Source organism: Hyaena hyaena, unplaced genomic scaffold, assembly GCF_003009895.1.
Source record: "Hyaena hyaena isolate Hyena2069 unplaced genomic scaffold, ASM300989v1 scaffold_764, whole genome shotgun sequence".
Classification (NCBI taxonomy): domain Eukaryota; kingdom Metazoa; phylum Chordata; class Mammalia; order Carnivora; family Hyaenidae; genus Hyaena; species Hyaena hyaena.
The window spans coordinates 511,587-532,788 of NW_024081395.1; the positions used below are offsets into that span (position 1 = coordinate 511,587).

At 41.2% G+C, this 21,202-nt stretch overlaps 1 protein-coding gene and 1 non-coding gene across 4 annotated transcripts in view; one reads left to right on the forward strand and one right to left on the reverse strand.

Moving 5' to 3' along the window:
- Positions 1–266: 266 nt before the first annotated feature.
- On the reverse strand, positions 267–370 carry LOC120221187. The gene has a single exon (XR_005525750.1). It is a non-coding gene; the product is annotated as a U6 spliceosomal RNA (small nuclear RNA).
- A 5,445-nt stretch (positions 371–5,815) lies between these two features.
- Positions 5,816–21,202, forward strand: part of HERC3 (HECT and RLD domain containing E3 ubiquitin protein ligase 3) — a 110,169-nt gene continuing 94,782 nt past the window's right edge. For 2 of the 3 annotated variants that reach the window (XM_039218425.1, XM_039218427.1), the window contains exons 1-3: positions 5,816–5,932; positions 8,326–8,386; positions 19,798–20,066. In XM_039218425.1, the coding sequence (XP_039074356.1) occupies positions 19,841–20,066 (226 nt within the window). In that variant the 5' untranslated portion in view covers positions 5,816–5,932; positions 8,326–8,386; positions 19,798–19,840. Of the gene's footprint in view, positions 5,933–6,701; positions 6,871–8,325; positions 8,387–19,797; positions 20,067–21,202 lie in introns of those variants that run through there. The other variant, XM_039218426.1, reaches the window with a different exon arrangement.

A 21,202-nucleotide genomic window follows, 5' to 3' on the forward strand; every position in this document is an offset into this window, starting at 1 on the left:
GAATGGAAAATAAACACACAATGAGAAACTGGTTAAAGTTTATTCATTTTGTAGATAAATGTAATTTACATAAAATTTAAAATGATGTTATAGAATAGTATTTAATTCTATTGAAGATGTTAATTATATTGTTAAATTCATAAAGCACAGTGTAAAATATTATGTATAAAATGAACCATTTTAGAAATGCATATTTATGCAACGGAAAAGGGCAAAATAGTAAGAACTAAAAATGGTGGTGAATGGACTGATCTTTTTTTTTTTTTTTAAATATGAAACGCTTCACGAATATGCATGTCATCGTTGCGCAGGGGCCATGCTAATCTCTGTATCGTTCCAATTTTAGTATCTGTGCTGCTGAAGCGAGCACTGGACTGATCGTTTTTATTTTCCTCTTTTTTCTTATATGTATTTTATACATCTTACATAATGAATATTTATTACATATATAAAGAGAAAAACAAATTTGTTTTTTTCTCTAAGTATGTGAGAAACAAATGAGTACACCAGGAAAATGACAGAGGAAAGTTAAAGTGAACCTTGAGATGAGGTTACTTCTCAAAATGCACACAATAAGATTCTCTACTGATGGGACATACATTTTGTTCCAGGCTTTCAAAAGCCAATGGAAAGAGGGGAACAGAATTAGCTATAATATCTATAAGACAAGATACTATAATGCCTTAAGTATCTATAAGGTAGGAATAATTTGTTGGTTAACAATTTAAAAGTAAATACAATGGCTGATTTCACTGGGCTTTCACCTACATGTAGGATGAAAACAAAATACTGAAGACCAATGGAAAGTTAAATACCAGTTATCAGTTCTTCTTTATGTAAAGGGTAGCCATAAAGTTTAGAAATATAAACAATACTATTTAATTTTTTTACATATTCATATTAACGTATATTATGTTATATATCAACTATACAGATAGAATCCCTCTGATTTCCTTGCTTCTTCTGTAGTATGTTAAAGGTGTAGGTTTATTTAGTAAAAATGAGAGAAGTCAGCCAAGACAACACATTGAAGATGCTTCTACTAGGATTGAGGAAGAAGTGTTAGTGCACCACGCTCATTGCAACAGGAACTATGCATTGCTACAGGAGAAAATACACTTAACATATCAGGTGATGTCATGTGTCATCAAACATGTCATGTTTTGTCATGGCAAAACAAGAAACCATTTATTATGCATATTCACTGTGTTTCCAGAATTTATGGCCAAGTGATAAAGCTGTGTAATATTATTATACATATGCGCCTTTGAAATTCCATAGGATCACTTTAACTTTTCTAAGATATAATAAACTTCCATAAATTTAATTTCACCCAGATTTAATCTTTAACTTCAAAGAAAAGGGGTTTTTCATTGATGATTTTATTTTGATTTGACACAAGTAAACTTCTGGAGAGTTTGTTTTTTTGCATCTAGAAGGGCAAAGCAGTTGCCTCATTTTGGGCAGTTAAAGCATGTATACATTATGCAGCCACACAGGAATAGACATTTGCTGTATTGCCCAAAGGACTTGGTTAGTCAGTGTAGTCATAGTGGTAGATTGGATGTCACTGCCAAGGGTACATTTGGGACCTGTTGAAAAGAGAAACCTTCATGAAAGATGTCACTTCCTGAAGACTTTATTGCACGCATCTTCGGGGACAAACCAAAGTGCACCTTAAAGGCTTTCTTAGGTAATGCTCAACCAAACCCACCTTTTCAAAATTAATTAATACTAACCTATATGATACTACTGAGTTTCTTAAGTTTAAGGTAAGGTGGTTCTGCTTTATTCAAATGGCTTTTTTTTTTTTTTTTAATGCTCATTTTTGAGAGAGAGAGAGACAGAGTGCAAGCAGGGGAGGGGCCAAGTGAGAGGGAGACATAGAATCCGAAGCAGGCTCCAGGCTCTGAGCTGTCAGCACAGAGCCAGACATGGGGCTTGAACTCACAAACTGTGCGATCATGACTTGAGCCAAAGTCAGATGCCTAACTGACTGAGCCACCCAGGTGCCCCCCAAATGGCTTGATTTTTAAAAATGCAAAATTAAATTATGAATAGTTTCAAGAAACACAGGGGAATAGTCATAGCATCTGTAAGCTCTTTGTAGTCAGGAATAATGCTTCTTGCCCAGCAATCCATAGAGAAGACACTGAGTAAATATTTAATGATTATTTGATTGATGGCAGTATTGATTTACTATGATATTTTCCTTCCAAGTTATTTTTCACATTAATAAATCAAAGATATATGTTATAGGACTGTATTCAAGAGCTTAGATAATTCAGCCTGGGTATATATAGGCTTCTTGGGAAAGCTGTAAGAAAGAACCAAAAGCAGTGAAAATATGTAAAAAATGTTTTATAACCATTTTTTTTCCTTTCAATATTGACTAGATTGGACAAAATGAGTTTTTTTGGGGGTGGGGTGGGGGATCAAGAAACGCCTTTCTCATTGTGTAGCTTTATAGGGTATGCACATATTATCTGTTAAATAATCAGTGCTTTCCTTTCCCAGAGGTGAAGACACTTAAATCTTTAAAAGTATACCTGAAAGTCAGAATGTTGTGGCCAATATGCTTTTTCCCACGTTTCATCTGAGATACCAGAAGTCTGTCTCTCTTTAAGTTTACCAAGTACATGCTTGTTGGCAGGGCAAGTAGGTCAAATACAGAAACAATGATTATTAAACAGTATTCCTACTGTACTGAGGATTTCTTTCAACTCGAAATAGGCATATCCACTTCAAGAAGCGAGCTGTAAAGAATGGGGCAAATGAGCATCTGTTCTGGTGGAAGTGCGGCAGCTCTGGGTATCATCCCCTGGTCACGGGGGATTCCTCATCTACCTGGTGCTAGAGCACCACAGGGTCCCTTCTGCCTGTCAAAGGTTACAGTTAGAACTTATCACACCTTTTATTTATTTTTTGTTTTCCAATATTTTTCAACGTAAACAGAGAAGTTGGAAGTAATGTACAATGAGCACCATCTACCTACAACGTAGTCTACAATTAACATCTTGGCATACTGGATTTATCACATATATATGCAGCTATCCAACCCTCTATCCATCTTTCAATCCATCTTTTAAAATGTACATTTCAAAATAAGTTGCAGATGTCAGTATACTTCCTCCTAAATACTTGAGCATGCATAGCATTAACTGGAGATCAGTTGTGTTTATTGTGTTTTTTTTTAAGAGAGAGAGAGCATGAGCCAGAGAGAGAGGTAGAGATAATTTTTTTAAGTTTATCTTTTTGAGAGAGAGAGAAAAGAGCGAAAGTGCCAGTGAGCCAGGGAGGGTCAGAGACAGAGGGAGAGAAAGAGAGAATATGAGACTCAGAACTGTCAGTGTAGAGCCTGATGCAGAACTCCGGAACTCTAACTCATCATGTGATCATGACCTGAACCGAAATCAAGAGTCAAAATGTTTAACCAGCTGAGCCACCCAGACGCCCCTACAGATCCTTTTTAGGTTAAATCTTTTATTTTTTTACATGAATGCTTTTCTTTCATAAGATTTTTCATGGTTAGCATCTATGTACTTCTTGGTATGTTTATTTTGTTAATGTTTGCCTCCCTCTTGAAGGCAACAGGGACTGTGCCATTCTGCTCACCAACATTCTACAGGGGCTAGTATTGCAGTAGATGCTCAATATACAGTATATTTGTTAGGGAACATATGGGAAGTCAGAAAGAAATGGATGGAAGATGGAGCTATAGAAATGCAAAGAAAAGGTAAACTATGGGCTCACAAACTAGTTTAAAAATTTGCTATTATGACTATTGGTGGTGGGGCCATTTAAAGGCATTTTGGTAGATGGATAAGGACATGCTTGCTGAGGAAAGTTCCATTTTACGTTGGTTCAGTTAAGAAAATAAACGAAGGGGTGCCTGTGTGGCTCAGTCCGTTAAGCATCTGACTTCAGCTCAGGTCATGATCTCACTGCTTGTGAGTTTGAGCCCCACTTTCTGGCTCTGTGCTGAGAGCTTGGAGCCTGCAGCCTGCTTCAGACTCTCTCTCTCTGCCCTTCCCCTGCTCAAGCTCTGTCTCTCCCTCTCTCTCAAATTTAAAATAAAACATAAAAAATAAAAATTAAGAAAAATGAAGTATTCTGAGTATTTTCATTGATTGTTCTATGTATAAGTAAGTTTGTAGGGTTCTGAATGTGGTAAGGAAGCTTACAGTACCTCAGTTTGTAATTTAGACATCACTCATAACCCACCTCCAGGCTTGCGGTTTTGAGAACCAACTTTCTTCTCAAGATGAAATTTCATGTGATAAACATTTGAGCCATGGGGCAGATATATTGACCTAAATCCTGATTGATTATAAACCTCCTATTTGGCACATGGTTATAGAATCTTGTTCTCTCTTTCTTAACCTTGGGGAACCCCCTTTTCTCCCATGACTCCTCTCTGGCTATTCCCCTAGCTCCTTTTTGTGATACCATCACTAAATTAGGATTATGTCTTTGTGAGATACCTAGACTTCTATGAAACCGCCACACGTCTGGGGCATAAGGGAATCCTGTTAATACTGTCCCCAGTGTTTCTGAAGATGTCCAGTGTGATTAAATTTCAAAGGCTGGAACTATTTTCTTAGATGACCGTAGCTATCTGATAACTTGAGATTGTGCTTCATCTTTCTTGTCTCAAGAGCATTTGACAACTTCCTTTATTTCACTGACAGTTTATAGGCCTGCCAACAATGACCCCATGCTCAGGATACACTCCTCAAAACTTTGTTTTTATTTTTTTGGCTTGGTTGATCTATTAGATTCCCAGGACTGGTAATTGCAGACTTGACCTGATTTGAACGACCTTGGGAAGAATCTGGTCCTCAAAGGATCTTTCCAGTTCAAATGACAGGTTACAGAAATTCATCCACTAGGAAGACCATTCTGTTGGATTAGAGTGGTACTTTCCCAGTGTTCAAATTTTGTGCTTCAAATTTAAGGGGCAAGTGAGGGACAACAGATACATGAAGTCATCTGTGAGAATATTTTTTTCAAAAGGACAAGGACCGGGACTACTCTGAAAGCACCGTGACCTTGGGGAGGAGAAGAAAGCTGGGAGATTCAGTGTTAGGAAAGGTAGGTGAGGACAAACTTCATTATCCATTACTAGGTTTGAAGTCACATAACGTCTTCCAGATGGTAAGATTTAAGATCTGCTAAGCGACTTCTTTTCAGGCTCCCCCACCCACCACCCTCCAATCCCCCAGGCCCTCCTAGCTTCTGCAGCACCGCTCTCCGCCCCCCAAATTTGCAAGAGGGCCGAGGCAGCGCGGGCCTCCGCATCCGACTTCCTTCCCGCCTCTCCCAGCACGCAGCCCGGGTTTCGGCTCCGCGCTTCCTCCAGTCTTCCAAAGGGGTGTGAAGCCGAAGACTCCTTCACTATGGAATAAAACGGTTAATAACTCACCCTCAACTGACACCCTCTAGATTTTTCTCGAGCCCCACGCTCAAGGCTTTTGGTCATCCCTGCATAAACACTAAGAGCCAGAGCCCAGAACCTGAAAAACCGACCGCTGATCAATCCCGCGCGCTTCCCCGCATGTGCAAAGCAATCATATTCCGGAGCGAAAGCTCTGTGTCTTGCAGCCCGATCCCTGCCGACACACGCGGGGCCCGCGGGTCCTGTCAGCTCAGGCTGCCCCCGCCTCCCTCCCCGGCCTGGGCCTCTCCCCGCCTCCAGCCCGCGGGCCTCGCCGCCCCGCCTCCGCCGCGGCCGCCATTGGTACCAGCCCGCCCCAGAAGGGCGCCCATTGGCCGGGTGGGAAGTCATTCTCCCAGCGCATTCCGCCGCCCGCAGGCTTGCGGGGAAACTTCCTTATTATTGTGACGCCGAAAACCGAGAAACCCCGAGCCGGGCCAGAGAGGTTAGGCTGTCACAGTCGGAATCTCGAGCGGCGGTTCGGAGGCCGCCAAGGTGCGCGGGTCGGGGGCCGGGGTTCCAGGGAAGAGGGCACCGCGGGGCTGCAGCCGCGCGACCGCCGCGTTCCGCCGGGCACGGCTGTCAGCGCGCGCTCCGGCAGGGGCGGCTGCTGCTGCAGGGCGCTCCCCGCGACGACCTGGGGCCGGGCGCGCGGGGAGGTCGGGGCGCGGCGCCTGCAGCGCCTGCGGGACGCGGGGACGCGGGCGGCTGGGCTCCGCCGGGGCCAGGCGCGCTGGGCGTCCCTCGGCTTCGTGCGCGCCTCCCTGGCGTTCTCGGGGCTTGCCCTCTGACCAAGAGAGCCCCAGCGCCCGGAAAGGCCGGAAGCAGCTTTAAAAATGGGAGCGGCCCCCACCTCGATTCGGCTGTCTGCAGACCTGGAGGAATTGCGACGCACAAAGTCCCAAAGAGGATCCTCCCCTTCCTCCTCGCCTGCCCCGATTTGAATTCCGGGGCTCCGGTGATACCCTCGCGGTGAGGAACGCAGACGCCTCCCCGCGTAATGGTAGCCGGCGAGGCCTCCGCGTTTTGGGGACCCGGGTGGCCGCGGGGACTTTGCACTGAGGACGCGGGGCCCGGCTTCCGAGCTGACAGCGCCGGTTGGGCCGCGGCGCCCGGCACCACCCACCTCGCGGAGGCCGTGCCCGGCTCGCCTTGCCTGAGTCCGCCTGCGGGGCGGAGCCGGGGCGAGGGTGTGTGTGGACACGTGTGTGTGCGTGTGTGTGTGTGTATGTGTGCGGACACGTAAGTGCGTGGACGGACGCGGGGGTGTCGGGAGCTGGGACATTCGGGGGCAGGTGGCACCTTGAGTCATTTGTAAACGTGTGGAGTGGGCAAACTGGGACAACTGACAGAGAAGAGCCTGTGTAACCTGAAACAGATGAGCCAGGAAGCGCGGTAGAGCAGCACCTAAAGCAAGTGTGCAGTGATTCTGGGTATGCACCGCGGGCCCCGGGGAATATGTATTTAAACTTGGCTTTTGGTCTGCTGCTGATTCTGGCTGTTTTCTGGTTCCATTATACTTTAAGCTTTTAAAGCAGCGCCGGTAGGAAGTACCTTGAATTCACAGCTAAGCAAGCCTTTCAGGATTTTGCTTGCATTCGTTACACACGGAATGCTTTAGGAAAGACGATTCGAGAGCTCTCTTCCATTTTTGTATGTCTTCTGGCTTTTTCCACAAATAGGAAGCTATTTCTAGAACCTTTCATTTGATGATTTGATAACATCAAGTGAGCTGATTTTTAACTCCAGACTGAGGAGAAAGAAAAGTAAAATAAAATGAGGATTGGCAGCCTTTTTAAATGCAGTGACTTTAGAGAGAGGTGTCTTGTTTCAGTCGGCAGATTACTCTCTCTTTTTGTACTTTACCTTGGGGGGAGGTGGAATAGTATTATAAATCAGAAAAAGGGAGTAATATGTTTAACCTCCTTTTAAGGGAAAATAGATTAATTACACCTTACTGTCTGACCACACCGAGGCTAGGAACCTTCTAGAGAAAGTATGCAGGAATCGAGGGGAGGAGGGTTTCAAGCCTCTATGGCAAAACTCCTCCTTTGGCGTGTAAAAGAGAAACATTTGATTAGCATACAGTTTTACTTGTTCTGTAAGTAGTTGGTTTTTTATTTTTGAAAAAAGAAATAGATTCTAAAATGTTACAAATGGTGTGGTGGAGTCTTTGGTTATAGCATTTCATTCTGAGTAACAAATGTAAATTTCTTAAGATTTGCATAATAATTAAACATTTTTTTAAAACAGGAGAGTTGCACTCCTACTGGAGATACAAGATAGGTTTGCTGCAGTTTCAGAAATAAAAGTACTATTCTCCAAATTGATAGGATTTTCTACATAAGATTGAAATAAAGTTCTGTTGATAATATATTAAAATTTTTGGAGGACTTTTTCTTTTGAGAGAACTTAAGGTGCCTCTCAGATCCTTTCATCTTGTTTTGCATGAAAGAGGATGTGGTGATGAGAAGAATGAAAGAGAAAGCCTTTAAAACAGTTGTGGCAAAATAAGCTATATTGTGTGTGGTACATGGGAATAATGGAGGAAAATAGATGAAATTGAATTATTTTAAAAAATTTCTCTTTTTAACCTAAATGGGAGATTTAAAAATATTTTTTTTCCTCTATATCTACTACAGTGCCAGTAATTTTTTAAGGTGCTGTCTCTCAAGTTCACTTTTAGAGATGACATCTCTATAGTTGGTTAGAGGTTATCTTATTGGTATTTAACCAGACTCCAGTCTTGAGGTACAGTGTTTGGGGAGTATTCAAGCTTGCATAATATATTCTTATTTTCAAAGTTTACTTCTCATTTTCTTTTCAATAACACGGAAGCACTTTGTAGCACTGTGCCAGTGTTAATTATGATTTCTTTTAACTTGCAGGTCTGCAAGGTGAGGTAAAACCATCTGGATTCTAGTCCAAATGCCAAGGGTGTGACCTGTGGTGAGTTACTTAATTTCTCTGAACCCAGTTTCCTCAGCTTGTACATGGAGATAATATCTAACTCACATAATTGACGAGGGGATTAAACAGGATAAACTATGTAAAGAACTCAGTGTAGTATAGCTGCGTAGAAAGGGACTTTAACAGATCCTTAATGACTTCCTTCTGCTGTGATGAGGTGAACAGAACAAGGTGAGCCCAGGAAGTAGGAGACCTAGTTTCTGGTCTCTGCTTCAACCATTTACTTCTCAGAGGACCAAAGTTACTTGGCCTCAGAAGGCCTCAGCTGCCATTAAAATGAGGTTAGGAATGTAAGTCTCTTGCCTGGAGGTTGGAGCAAATGGACTTTATGGTCTCTTTAATAAGATGATCCCTTTGATGATACAAATGTGGTCTCTTTAGATATTTACTACATTTAGAAGTAGTACTTGCTGGTATCAGAGGCATGGGTTTCTGTGTGTGAACTAGTAACTGGATCAATTTTATTGTAAGTCAGGGTGGATATGGGGGGGAAAGTTGGCTGCCTCTTGGGATTCTTTCACTTACCTCTCCCCCATCTCTGGCTCACATAGGTTCTGTTTGCCTATAAACCTCATCAGTGATTCAGTTAATATAAACTCACTAACTGTGGGCAGTTTTCTTTACGTGTTTATTTTAAAAATTGGTGAAGGGGTGGAACTTGGCTTCATTTTGTCTGAGAGATGGTATTGCTTTATGCTTAAGAGCATGGACCTTGGAGTCTAGATGAGATTTGAATCCAGACTTTGCCACTTACTAAGTTTCCATTTTACCTACTTATTTGCATGTTCTTGGGCAAGTGACTTAATCTTGCTAAGCCTCAGAGTTATTGTAAAGGGCAAATTTAATAATCTGTGTAAAGCTTTTAGCCATACTCAGACACATAATAGGCATGCAGTAATAGTAACTATCTTTCTTTATTTAACAAATATTTATTGAGCCCCTGTTGTATGTTGGATACCTCTCTAAGAATAGGGAAATGAACAAAAGAAGCTCAGAATTACATCCCTGAATTCTAGCATGCTGGTGATATTGAGAGACACCCCCATTTAATGACAGCTTCCATTGTAGAAGGCGTTCTACTGTCCAGATCTGCCCATATGTGGTGAGGGGAGAGTGCATTTTAGAATGGAGGGAATATAGTATTATTTTTTGTTACTCTATAGGGAATGTTTATTTAGCATTACCTGGAAAACAAAACGTGAACAAACAAGTTGTGAGGGCTCTAATTTTCCCAGGTCTGGATTCGTTCACTAGTTGCTTATGGTGCTCCTGCACTATGCTAAGAATTGGAGACACAAAGATGGAGTGAAACCTGTCTCCTCCTTGGAGAAGCTCTCAGTCTGCCTGGGTCGAGAATTGGTGGATGCTAAGCAAGAAGCAGTGGCACCACCTCAATAGTACTTTCCAGTTTCTTTTATTGTGAAGCAATGATAAGCATAAAACAGTTTAACATATGCTGAGAAACAACAATAAAAGGACAGAACCAGAACATTAGCCATGCTATTGAAGCTCACATTATGCTCTTTACAGATTGCACCCTCTGACTCTCCCATCCTTGTAATCATTACCTTGTTTTTTGTATCCTTTTTTAATTTTTTGCTTTTTTGCATAGACTTGACACCACTAATATGTTTATTTCCAAGTACTTGTTATATATACTTGTGTTTGGACTTTGTAAAAATTCATCATACTCTACATTCTTCTGTAACATGGTTTTCCTCTCTCAACATTGTTTTCGAGATTTACCTTCACTAAGCTTTGTGGGGTGCACTTATTTTTCACTGCTGTGCCACAGTTTATCCATTTTCTTATTGATGGCCATTTGAGTTGTCTTTGTTTTATCTCTTTATTTTTGTCTTTTTTTAAAGTTCTTTTAAAATTTTTAAAATTTATTTACTTATTTTTATTTATTTCTGAGAGACAGAGAAAGAGAGAGAGCGCAGGGGAGGGTCAGAGAGAGAGGGAGATACAGAATCTGAAGCAGGCTCCAGGCTCTGAGCTAGCTGTCAGCATAGAGCCCAACGCGGGGCTTGAACCCACAAACCGTGAGATCGTGACCTGAGCTGAAGTCAGATGCTTAACTGACTGAGCCACCCAGGTGCCCCTCTTTTATTTCTTTGAAACAATGCTGGAATGAACATCTTTGTGCATTATATCTTGAGGCACATGTTCATGGAGTTCTTGCTTCATTGTATAATAAGATAGCCACTAGCCATGTATGACTTACATTTAAATTAAACAAGCCACAAATTTCAGTTTCTTAGTTTCATTAGCTATATTTCAAGTGTTCAATAGCCATATGTGGCTAGTGGCTACCATATTGGACAGTGTATGTATGTAACATTTCCATTGTTGCAGAAAGTTCGGTTTCTAGGTTTCACTCTATCTTTGTGTCTCCAGTTCTCAGCATCGTGCAGGAACACTGTAGATGCTTGGTGTGTTGGACAGTGTTGGTCATATGTGTAGGAGCAAAATTGCTGTGCTGTGGGTTGTTCACCTTCACTAGATAATGGCAACTTGTTTTCTAACGTGGTTATGCCAATTTACACTGCCACTGGCTATGTGTAAGAGTCCTGGTTGCTCCATTTTTTTTTCTTTTTTTTTCTTTTTCAAATAGTTTATTGTCAAGTTGGTTTCCATATAACACCCAGTACTCATCCCCACAAGTGCCCTCTCCTCCATGCCCATCTCCCTTCTCCTTCCCCACACCCATCTGTCCTCAGTTTGTTCTCAGCATTCAAGAGTCTCTCATGGTTTGCCTCTCTCCCTCTCCCCAACTATTTCCCCCCTTCTTCTCCCCCACAGTCCTCCATTAAGTTCCTCCTAATCCACCTATACTTGCAAACATACTGTATTTGTCCTCTGCCTGACTGATTTCGCTCAGCATAACACCCTCAAGGTCCATCCATGTGGCTACACAAGGCCAGATTTCATTCTTTCTCATTGCCATGTAGTATTCCATGGTATAGATAAACCACATCTTCTTGATCCATTCGTCCGTTGATGGACACTTAGGCTCTTTCCATGTTTTGGCTATTGTTGAGAATGCTGCTAGCTCCATATTTTTGACTTGACACGGTCAGACTTTTCAATTCTTGCCAGGCTGGTCAAGTGTCTTTTGAAGGCAGCCCACAGCTTAAACACACAGCAGGGAGATCATTGTTCTGGTTTCACAAAGCCCCAGCACCAGGTAGTGAAGAAGGCACCACCTGCAATGGGCTCATCAGGGAGGAGAAGAAATTTTCCTGTGTTGGCTAAAAGAGAGAACCAAAGCCCAGGTGAAGTGAAGGAGAGAAAACATCAAGGAGTGGATTCACATTATTGAAAACTTGCTTTTGTTTTCTGTGCCATTTCTGTCTGGTGGTAACATTTTTGACATTCACCAGAATGAATTTTCTTTGTTACTGGCATTAATTCTGCATTTGAATTTTGGCCCCACATTTATTTAAAACCTTGGATTTGGGGAGGGCCTGCAGAGTACTGAAGCCTTGGTCGTTGCCTTTTTCTGCTGTTGAAAAAGACCCCCTTCTCTCTGTACACCATTCAGGTGGTGGCTTCTAAGCTTATTTCAAAGGAAGCTTATCCATCTTATAAATGAGATTAGAAGTCCTACCCAGTGTTATTTAGGTTTCAGTGACTTTCAGACAAGGAATAAGAATCGGTTGTTAGGCTGCGGTGTGCATAGCCTCATTAATAAGACACAGTTTAGGAATTGTAGCTTATCTTTTAGCATTCAACTTGCTAGGACTGATAAAAAGAGCTTTATCTACTCCCCTACCCAGAATTTAAAAAACTTTCTCCTAGCAACCTCGAATCCCCCTCATTGAAGTATGACAGATGGTGGTAGTGCTGCTTTGCTACAGTACAGATTTGGAGGAACATAGCTCGTGCTCACCACTGGGAGGAAGAAAGGAGTCACACCCCCCAGCCTCTTTTGGGAACTGCCCTGTTGGTTGTGGTCTTGGGGAAAAGCACTAGGACTAGGGAGTAGAAGTGACACAGCAGTTGACGTGTATTGGTCACATAGTAATTTATGCAGCCATCATGCTAAGTCCCCATTTTAGAGATAGGAAACAGTGGCTAAATATCTACCCCAAAGTTTCAGAGCTAGCCTGTGGTTAACTTAGGCTTGAAATTTAGTCCTTTTGACCCTTAATTAAACCCTGATGAGATTATCCTGAATCTTTTACCAAAAATAGATGAGAAGAGCTGGGAAAAGTAACAGGTGTGCCACTGAGGCAACAGAATGTCTTCCTTTTGCTTTGTGTTGGGAAAATGAGGAAGAGGAGGGGCTGGGACCCAAGTGGCTGGTGTTAGGTTCTGAGCCAGAGTGCAGTCCTGTGGTCTTCTGCAGCACCTTTCATAATTTTGTGTTCTGTAAGGAAGGAAAAGATTCTACTCCTCTAGGAGCAAGGGAGAGACAGTGAGTGAGGAAAAATGGGAGAGCAGAATGCCAAGTGATGAACATTGCTGAACCTAGATCTTAAATTCACAGATGCCAGTTGCTGCCAGGTTTTTTTAAGTTTATTTATTTAGGGCCACCCAGGTAACTCGGTCGGCCAGCTATCCAACTTTTATTTTGGCTCAGGTCATGATCTCGCAGTTTGTGAGACTGAGCCCTGTCTGGAGCTCTGCACTGACAGCACAGAACCTACTTAGGACACTCTCTGTCTCTGTGTCTCTGTCTCTCTCTCTCTGCCTCCTGCTCTCTTTTTCTCTCTCAGAATAAATGAGAGCAGGGGAGGGGTGGGCAGAGAGAGAGAGAGGAGAGAGGGAATCCCAAGCAGAACCCTCCCCCTCGACAGGGGGTCAGTCTTACAGACCATGAGATCATGACCTGAGTGAAAATCGAGTCAGATGCTTAAGTGACTTGAGCCTCCCAGATGCCCCATTTTTTTTTTTTTTTTTTTTAAAGGAGATAGAGGTGTATCAAATATACCACAAGGGAGCAGTGGACAGACAGCAAAGGAGAGACTGCCTTCTAGATGCTACTAGATTTGGGGATTCTTCTAGAGTGTACTTTTAAGTGAAAGCTGTATTAATGGCTGCTTCCTCTCCTGCAAGCTAGATGATTTTAGGGCCTTCTGCTATAGTTTTGGCAGAGCGCCATGATGACCTAGATCACATTTCTAATTAGGGTTATTAATCCATTCATGGGAATACATTTTATTTGTGGCTGCTATTTCGTTACTTTTCTTAGTAAGTAGTTTTTATTTGACTACTTGAATATTCTATTACCACAACTCAGGTGGGAAGGATTTTTGAAGTTTTTTTGAACAGTAGTTCTATTTGTCTTTTATTATTATTATTTTTTTTAAAGAATGGTAGTTAAGTCAGGATGAGGCCATACATTCAGCTGCTTATTCAGGCTTGCAATTGGCCAAAGCACCCGGCGTTCAGCTGACTCTTAAGGACTGACTCGTGCTAAACAAACTTACAAGAAGCTGATATGTTCAGGATGCCAAATTAATAATGAGAAGTAGGAATTCTAAGAAGGCTGGGACTTTTGGGTCAGCTGGTCACAGTGTTCTGTCCCTGTAGTAAAAGCTGCCTTGGAAACCAAGTTATTTAAGGTTGCTTGTTAATCATGGAATCTAAGCAAGGTAAGTGGCTGAGTGAATTTAATGACTAATGTAAGGGAGTCTGGTCTACCCACCTCCACTATTCAGCAGTGATTATTTAGCATTTCAAATAGGTTGACTGGTAGTGGTACTCCTTGGTGCTGGAGACATTGGGAAGTTCTGACCCTTTGGCTGTCCATTTTCTAAGTTCCTTATTATATGGCATAATGGTTATGAGCACAGATTCTGGGATGACACCCTAATTCTGCAGTTACCTAATTGTAACTGGATTTAGTCAATGTCCCTTCACTCTGTCTCATTATCTTTTTCTTTTCCCTTATGCTTCTCTCTCCCTCTCTCTTTTTTTTTTTTGGTTCTACTTTTTTCATCTGTAAATTAGACATGATAATAGCACCCACCTTATAGAAGTTTAAATGAGTTAATATCTGTGAAAAAGTGCCAGACATAGAGTAAGCTCAAACTAAGTCTTATCTGCTGTTATTATTAACAATGTAATTATTAATATTATCAGTCAGGAGCTTTTTTTTTTAATTTCAAATGATAGAAATCCAATTTGAATAATATTAAAAATAAACAAAAAAGAGAGACTCCAGACCATGTAGAGTTGATGTTCATTATTCACGATAGTTCTATAAAGTTGCTGCAAACACTGTTAGTGAATACTGAGCTACTGCTGCTATAGAAATACAGGGTTAGTTAGGTTCTTGCTTAGAGTCTCTGGTCAACCAATCAGTATATAATCTGTTGTTGTATGTGTTTATGTATATTTCTGTTTAGACACCTAGTTTAATATATATTTCTTATAAATGATTAAGTGTATGCAGTATTTCTTTATGATAAAATACTATTCAAGAGGATTTTTAACATTTTCCTGACCCTCGGAAACGTGACGGTATATTTCTTTGGTTTTCAGCCTCACAGCAGTACTGTCCACTACTCACTATAATCATCTCGTGTATCCACAGATTCAGCTATTTTGAACATCTTTTCTGTTGGCTTCTTTATGCCCTATAGATGTTACTTTAGCAGTTTCTAGAGTTGCTGCATGTATAGGTCAGTGAATTTCTTCTTCTGTTTTTTAAATATATCCTATTATTGATTCATTTAACTTTCAGCTCACAGCCAATAGCACTATAACTCATGTGTGAGTGAAGCTAGTCTAACACATGTATTTTCTCTGTGAGCAGAGGCTTCTTGTTCTTAGGAACACTAGAGTCAGCACTTCAGTGCTATGAGCAGGGTCATAGCAAAATCACCAACAAAAATGTAGAAATCTGGGGGCTCCTCAGTGGCTTAGTCAGTTAGGTGTCTGACTTCAGCTCAGGTCATGATCTCGCAGTTTGCGAGTTCAAGCCCCGTGTCAGGCTCTGTGCTGACAGCTCAGAGCCAGGAGCCTGCTTCAGATTCTGTCTCCCTCTCCCTCTGCCCCACTCATGCACGTGCGCTCTCTCCCTCTTTCACTCTCTCTTTCCCTCTCTCTCTCTCTCAAAAATAAACATTTAAAACCTTTTAAATATACAGAAATCTGTAGACTGCAGAAAGACCACTTTTGTACAGAATGAGAGCATCATTTTGTTTCACTTTGGCTTGGAATGTGCATATAGGGAGACTCAGATTTTCCCCCTGTTTGCACGTGTCTGGGAATGACTGTAGAAATGCTCCAAGTATTGCTTTAGGGTTACAAATAAATTTCAGTGAGTAAATTCACGAGTATGGAGTGCACAAACAATGAAGTACCACTATAGTTAAGGAGAGTGAAGGTAGTGGTGCTGGCACCAGGCAAGAGGAGAGCCAAGGCTAAGTACATTACTAGAACTCTTTCTGTCCTTTGTCTTTGAAACTTTATGGCTGGTAGAGTCATAATGTCTTTTTTTTAAAATTAACTTTATTTTGATTTTTAAAAATTTATGTTTTACTTATTTAATTCTTTAAAGTTTGTTTATTTATTTTGAGAGCGAGACAGAGGGAGTAGGAAAGGGACAGAGAGAGAGGTGGAGAGAGAATCCCAAGCAGGCTCTGTTGGCAGCGCAGAGCCCAACGTGGGGCTCTGTTCCATGTAGTCGTGAGATTGTGACCTGAGCTGAAACCAAGAGTTGGATGCTTAACCAACTGAGCCACTCAGGCACCCTGAGTCATAATGATTTATAGATATCCTCATGTGGCAGGGCACCTAGCTTCCAACAGCCTCAGTTATCCTTCAGAGGCAAAAGGCAGCCTTCCGTCAGAGCTCTGGTGAGCTTACTGGGGAAGGACTCTGGCTCCTGTAGGAGTGTGAACCTATCTCTGAACCAATTGCAGTGGCTTAGGAGGTGTTCTCTGATTGGTTTGCTGTGGGTCATGTCCTGTGGCTTAAGGGTCGGATTCTCTGACTGACCTGGTGTGGTTCAGGTGTATAGCTTGTGGGGTATTCTTTGATCTTCTCGGCAGGGTCATGCTCACCGTTGTGCCAGGGAGGGGTGAGTTTGTTACTAGATAAAGAGGGGCTTTGGGACATCAGTAAAAAAGCAGTCGGTAACACCCTTGAGGAATTGTTTTTAAACTAACCTTCATTATTCAGAAAGATTGCACCACATAGAGTTGCAGCTTTCTTTTACATGAAGTGCATTTTAGCTATGCCCCCTCCCCCTACTTTACTGATGAGTAGTGTTCCTTGTGTGAATATACTGCAATCTGTTTATCCATCCTCCTGTTGATGGACATGTGGGTTGTTGCCATTTTTGTTTAGTATGAATAAAGCTGCTGTGAGGTTGTTTATAGATCTTTTTGCAGACATACAATCATAGTTTCTTGATGTCATATTTTTAGACACACTGTTTGTACTTGGCTGGTTAAGGGAATGGCTTAATGCTACAGCTGCCTAATCTCAGCCATTCTCTCTTAATTCTGACTAGTTTCACTCTCAGAGGGCATCTTTATTTTCAACTTTGCTGGGCATCCTGTATTGTGTGCTGACTACTGTTAGTTATTCTGCAAGTAATTTTTGTGTTCTTGCTCCTGTAGGTGACCTATAAATCAGCTTGGGTGGCAACTGTAGCCCAAGGGATGAGACTGTGGACATTAGCATCAGGCCTGATTCATAGCCTGGTTCTGACTTCTTCTAGCTGTGTGACCTTAGGCATGCTTCTCAATCTCTCTGAGGCTTGCTTTATCTGAAAATGAAGCTAAAAATAGTACTAATGGCACAAGGTTGTTGTGAAGATGAAATGAGATAATAATATAAAATGCCTATTAGCCCAGCGATGAGTACATGCTGCTTCTGTAATCATTGGTAGGTGGCAGGATAAAACAAATTCATGAAACATTAAAAATGAAGAAGTTAGTTGGGAAAATTAAATTATGCAAAGGTTATATGATCTTTCTGGTCTTTTAAGATGTATTTCTTACCCTTCCCTCCCACCCCAGTTTGCATTTTATCTCTCCTCCCTTTGTAATTAACTCAAAGAATAACATTTAAGCTTAATATCTTTTTAGTTCTAAAATCTGGACAAGAGATAAGAATCTTGGGAAGAAACAGAACTATTTGGTTAAGAAAGCAATTTCAGTTTTATATTTTATTTTGGGTTTTTCATACTTTTCCTGAAAGCCTTAAGAGTTCAAAGAGTAAGTTAGATAACATTAGCATAGGTAGCCAAATAATATTCTATTGTATGGAAACACCACATTTTATTTATCCATTCATCAATTGATGGGAGTTTGGGTTTATTCCTCTCTTTTGGTATTATGAATAGTGCTGCTGTGAATATTCGTGTACAGATTTTTGTGTGAATGCATATTTGCGATTCTCTTGAATACCTAGGGGTGAAATTGCCAAATCATATGGTAGCTATATGTTTAGCCTTTTGATGAATTGCCAGAATGTTTTCCAAAGCATCTGCCCCATTTTATGTTCCCACCAGCAGTGTAGGAGTCTTCAGTTTCTCTACATCCTCACTAACGTTTGTTGTTATAGCCATCCTAGTGAGTATGAACTGGGAGAGAGGGATGGAATTCTGTTTTTGTTTGTATGAAAGGGAAACAAATTTCTAAAAGGTAGTGAAGCTTTGGGCTTAATCAGTAATCAGCCAAAAGTTGATTGAGAAACTGCCAACTCAAGGAGATATGTTATACTGCGGTCCCTGTTTAAGGCAGTTAAAATCTGGCTGAGGAGTTAAGTTATAAGATACTGAGAAAGTCTTCAAGGCAGTATAGTACATGTGTCAGAGGGATGCGGGCTAACTGTGGCTGGAATGGTCTCCAGAGGCTTTCAGGTAGAAAGTGAACTTGACTATGAGCCAGAAGGATGTGTAAGAAGAAATGGCAGAGAATATAACATTTTCCCCCATTTTTAATATTTGTTTCAAGTGGTTAAAAATTACTATCCAAGCTAACAGTAGGCTCCCTAAAGGGATTAATTAGTTTAAAACAATTTTTTTAAATGAAGTAAGAGGGGCACCTTAGTGGCTCAGTTGGTTAAGTGTCAGGCTCTTGGTTTCAGCTCAGGTCATGATCCCGTGGTTCATTTAGTTCAAGCCCTGCATCGGGCTCTGCTCTGACAGTGTGGATCCTGCTTGGAATTCTCTTTCTCTCTCTCTGTCTCTCTCTCTCTGTCTCTCTCTTGTTTCTCTCTCTCTCTTGTTTCTCTCTCTCTCTCAAAGTAAACTTTAAAAAATGAAATAAGCAGAAAACTCAAAAGGTGCAAGGAGAAAGGACATGATAAAGTGAGGGTACTTTTCCAGATACTGCCATAATGGTTTGCAAAGATTGTTTTAGCCAGTCTTCTTCTCTTTAGCCAGGAGTTCCTCATCAGTGATCTAAAAATCATAGTGTCAGTGTTCACTATTCATTAATAGAAACAAAATTTGTTTAAGAATGTGTTTTAAACTCTTAATAAAACACAAAAATAGCATTATTACCATAAACATTTGCAACGATATTATATTATCATTTTGAGATGTAAGGTATCTGAAGAATTTTTTAAAATTATAATTTGTTATCAGATTGGCTAACATATAGTGTGTAAAGTGTGCTCTTGGTTTTTGAGGTAGATTCCTGTGGTTCACTTACATACAACACCCAGTGCTCATCCCAAGTGCCCTCCTCAGTGCCCATTACCTATTCTTGTCTCTCCGCCACACCCTTATCCACCCTCAGTTTGTTCTCTGTATTTAAGCCTCTTATGGTTTGCTTCCCTCCTTCTCTGTTTGTAACTATTTTTTCCCCTTCCCTTCCCTCCTGGTCTTCTGCTGAATATATTAAGGGGAGTGTTACTCTTTATTTATTTATGTTTGCTTATTTTTGAGAGAGAGAGAGAGAGAGACAGGGAGTGATGGAGGGGTAGAAAGAGAGGGAGACACAGAACCAAAGCAGGCTCCAGGCTCTGAGCTGTCAGCACAGAGCTGGATGTGGGGTTTGAACCTATGAACTGTGGGATAATGACCTGAGCTGAAGAGGGACACTTAACTGACTAAGCCACCTACGAGTCTCTATTTATTTTTTAGAGCTTATTTATGTATTTTGAGAGAGAGAATGCACCCTCCAGGGGAGTTTAATTTTTTTAATTAATTACATTTACTACTTAAAAGTGATTTCCATGGGGTACCTTAGTGGCTCAGTTGTTTAAGTGTTCAACTCTTGATTTAGGCTCTGGTCATAATCTCTCAGTTCATGTGATGAAGCCCTTATTCAGGCTCTGCACTGATAGTGCGGAGCCTGCTTGGATTTCTTTCCCAAGAGTGTGCACATGCTCTTTTTCTCAAAATAAATAAATAAGCTTTAATAAATAAATAAAAGTGATTGTCTCTAACTTTCTCTTTTTAACCTTTTTTATAGAGCCCTTTTTCTAGGCTACATGACTCCTTGAAGGATAAGAACAATGTTATGTTGGGGATATTGGTCTCTGGGCCAACCGGGGATCAGTACCAACCTGCAAGGGATTGTGGCTGAGCCACAGGTGTGTGGATTCATATCAGATAGAAGCGTCAAGGAAGTGGCCTGTGGAGGAAACCACTCCGTATTCCTGCTGGAGGATGGAGAAGTTTACACGTGTGGTCTGAACACCAAGGGGCAGCTGGGCCACGAGAGGGAAGGAAATCAGCCAGGTGAGTACACCTAGCCTACCTTGATGATTGGTGAGAAAAGGGTGAGGACGGGGAGACCTGGTGGAAGGTTTTCGAGTGATTATCTTTCAAAAGGCTCTGATCTGGTGCAAGGGTCATCTACTGTTTGCACTGTTGTGTTCAATTCAAGCCTTTGGATGGAAAAGCAGACTTTTCTTTTTCATCTTATTACATGACCTATGTAATATCATGACTGGGGGAGAGAGGCTGACTAGTTCAGAGTTAGAGAAATAGATTTTCCCAGTAATTGAATGCTAAGACATTATGATCGTTTTTGGATTTGTAATCCTCATACAGTCAGTATCAGAAGCATTTTTACCTAATTTTTCCTCCTCATTGCATGTTCATTTGTTTATTTTGGCAACATGCTTTTTCTTGACCATTTTGGGCTAAGCACTGTGCTAGGTGTGAGTAGGTAGATGAGTAGGAGGTAGGGATGATACAGCTTCAGGGATTCCCCTGTGGAATGATGTGTGAAGTAAGTTGAAGAATATGTGGGGGGAATTGGAGAGTGGGACTCATTTCTTCTGCCTTTGGGGGTCAAGGAGGAAACATGAATTGGACTTGAAGTGTGTGTGTGTATGAATGTGTAGGAATGCTAAATTTATTGCACACACCTGAGTGTACCTATTTATTTATTTATTTATTTAAAAGGCATGGGTATCAAGGTGCAGTCATTTAGGGAATGTTGAATAGTGTGTCAAGACTGGTGATGGAGGGTGAAAGGTTCTGTGCGTATTTAAAGTCCCTTGGTTTTAATTGCTTTTCTTCCCACCTTTTCTGTGTAAGGTTGACCTTCAACATACATATAGTGTGAATCTATGAGGTACTTTCTCAATCTTGGGTGTCGGAGTAGAAGTGATGATGTTTAAATGAGTCTCCCTTAGGTGAGAAATGATAAGGTAGCGTCTTTGGTTGTGACCGTGTTGTGTTTTTTACACTAACATGGACATGTGTCATTTTGTTTGTTAACTTAGTATCTTTTTTTATTCACTCTAAATCAAGTGAGGATACCTACGGAAACTTCATTAAAGAACAGCTTTGCTGTTTTTTCTGAATGATTCTTTCATGTTCATCTAGGAAGCTCAGTTTGGCATCAGGATGAGCTAAATTTTTTC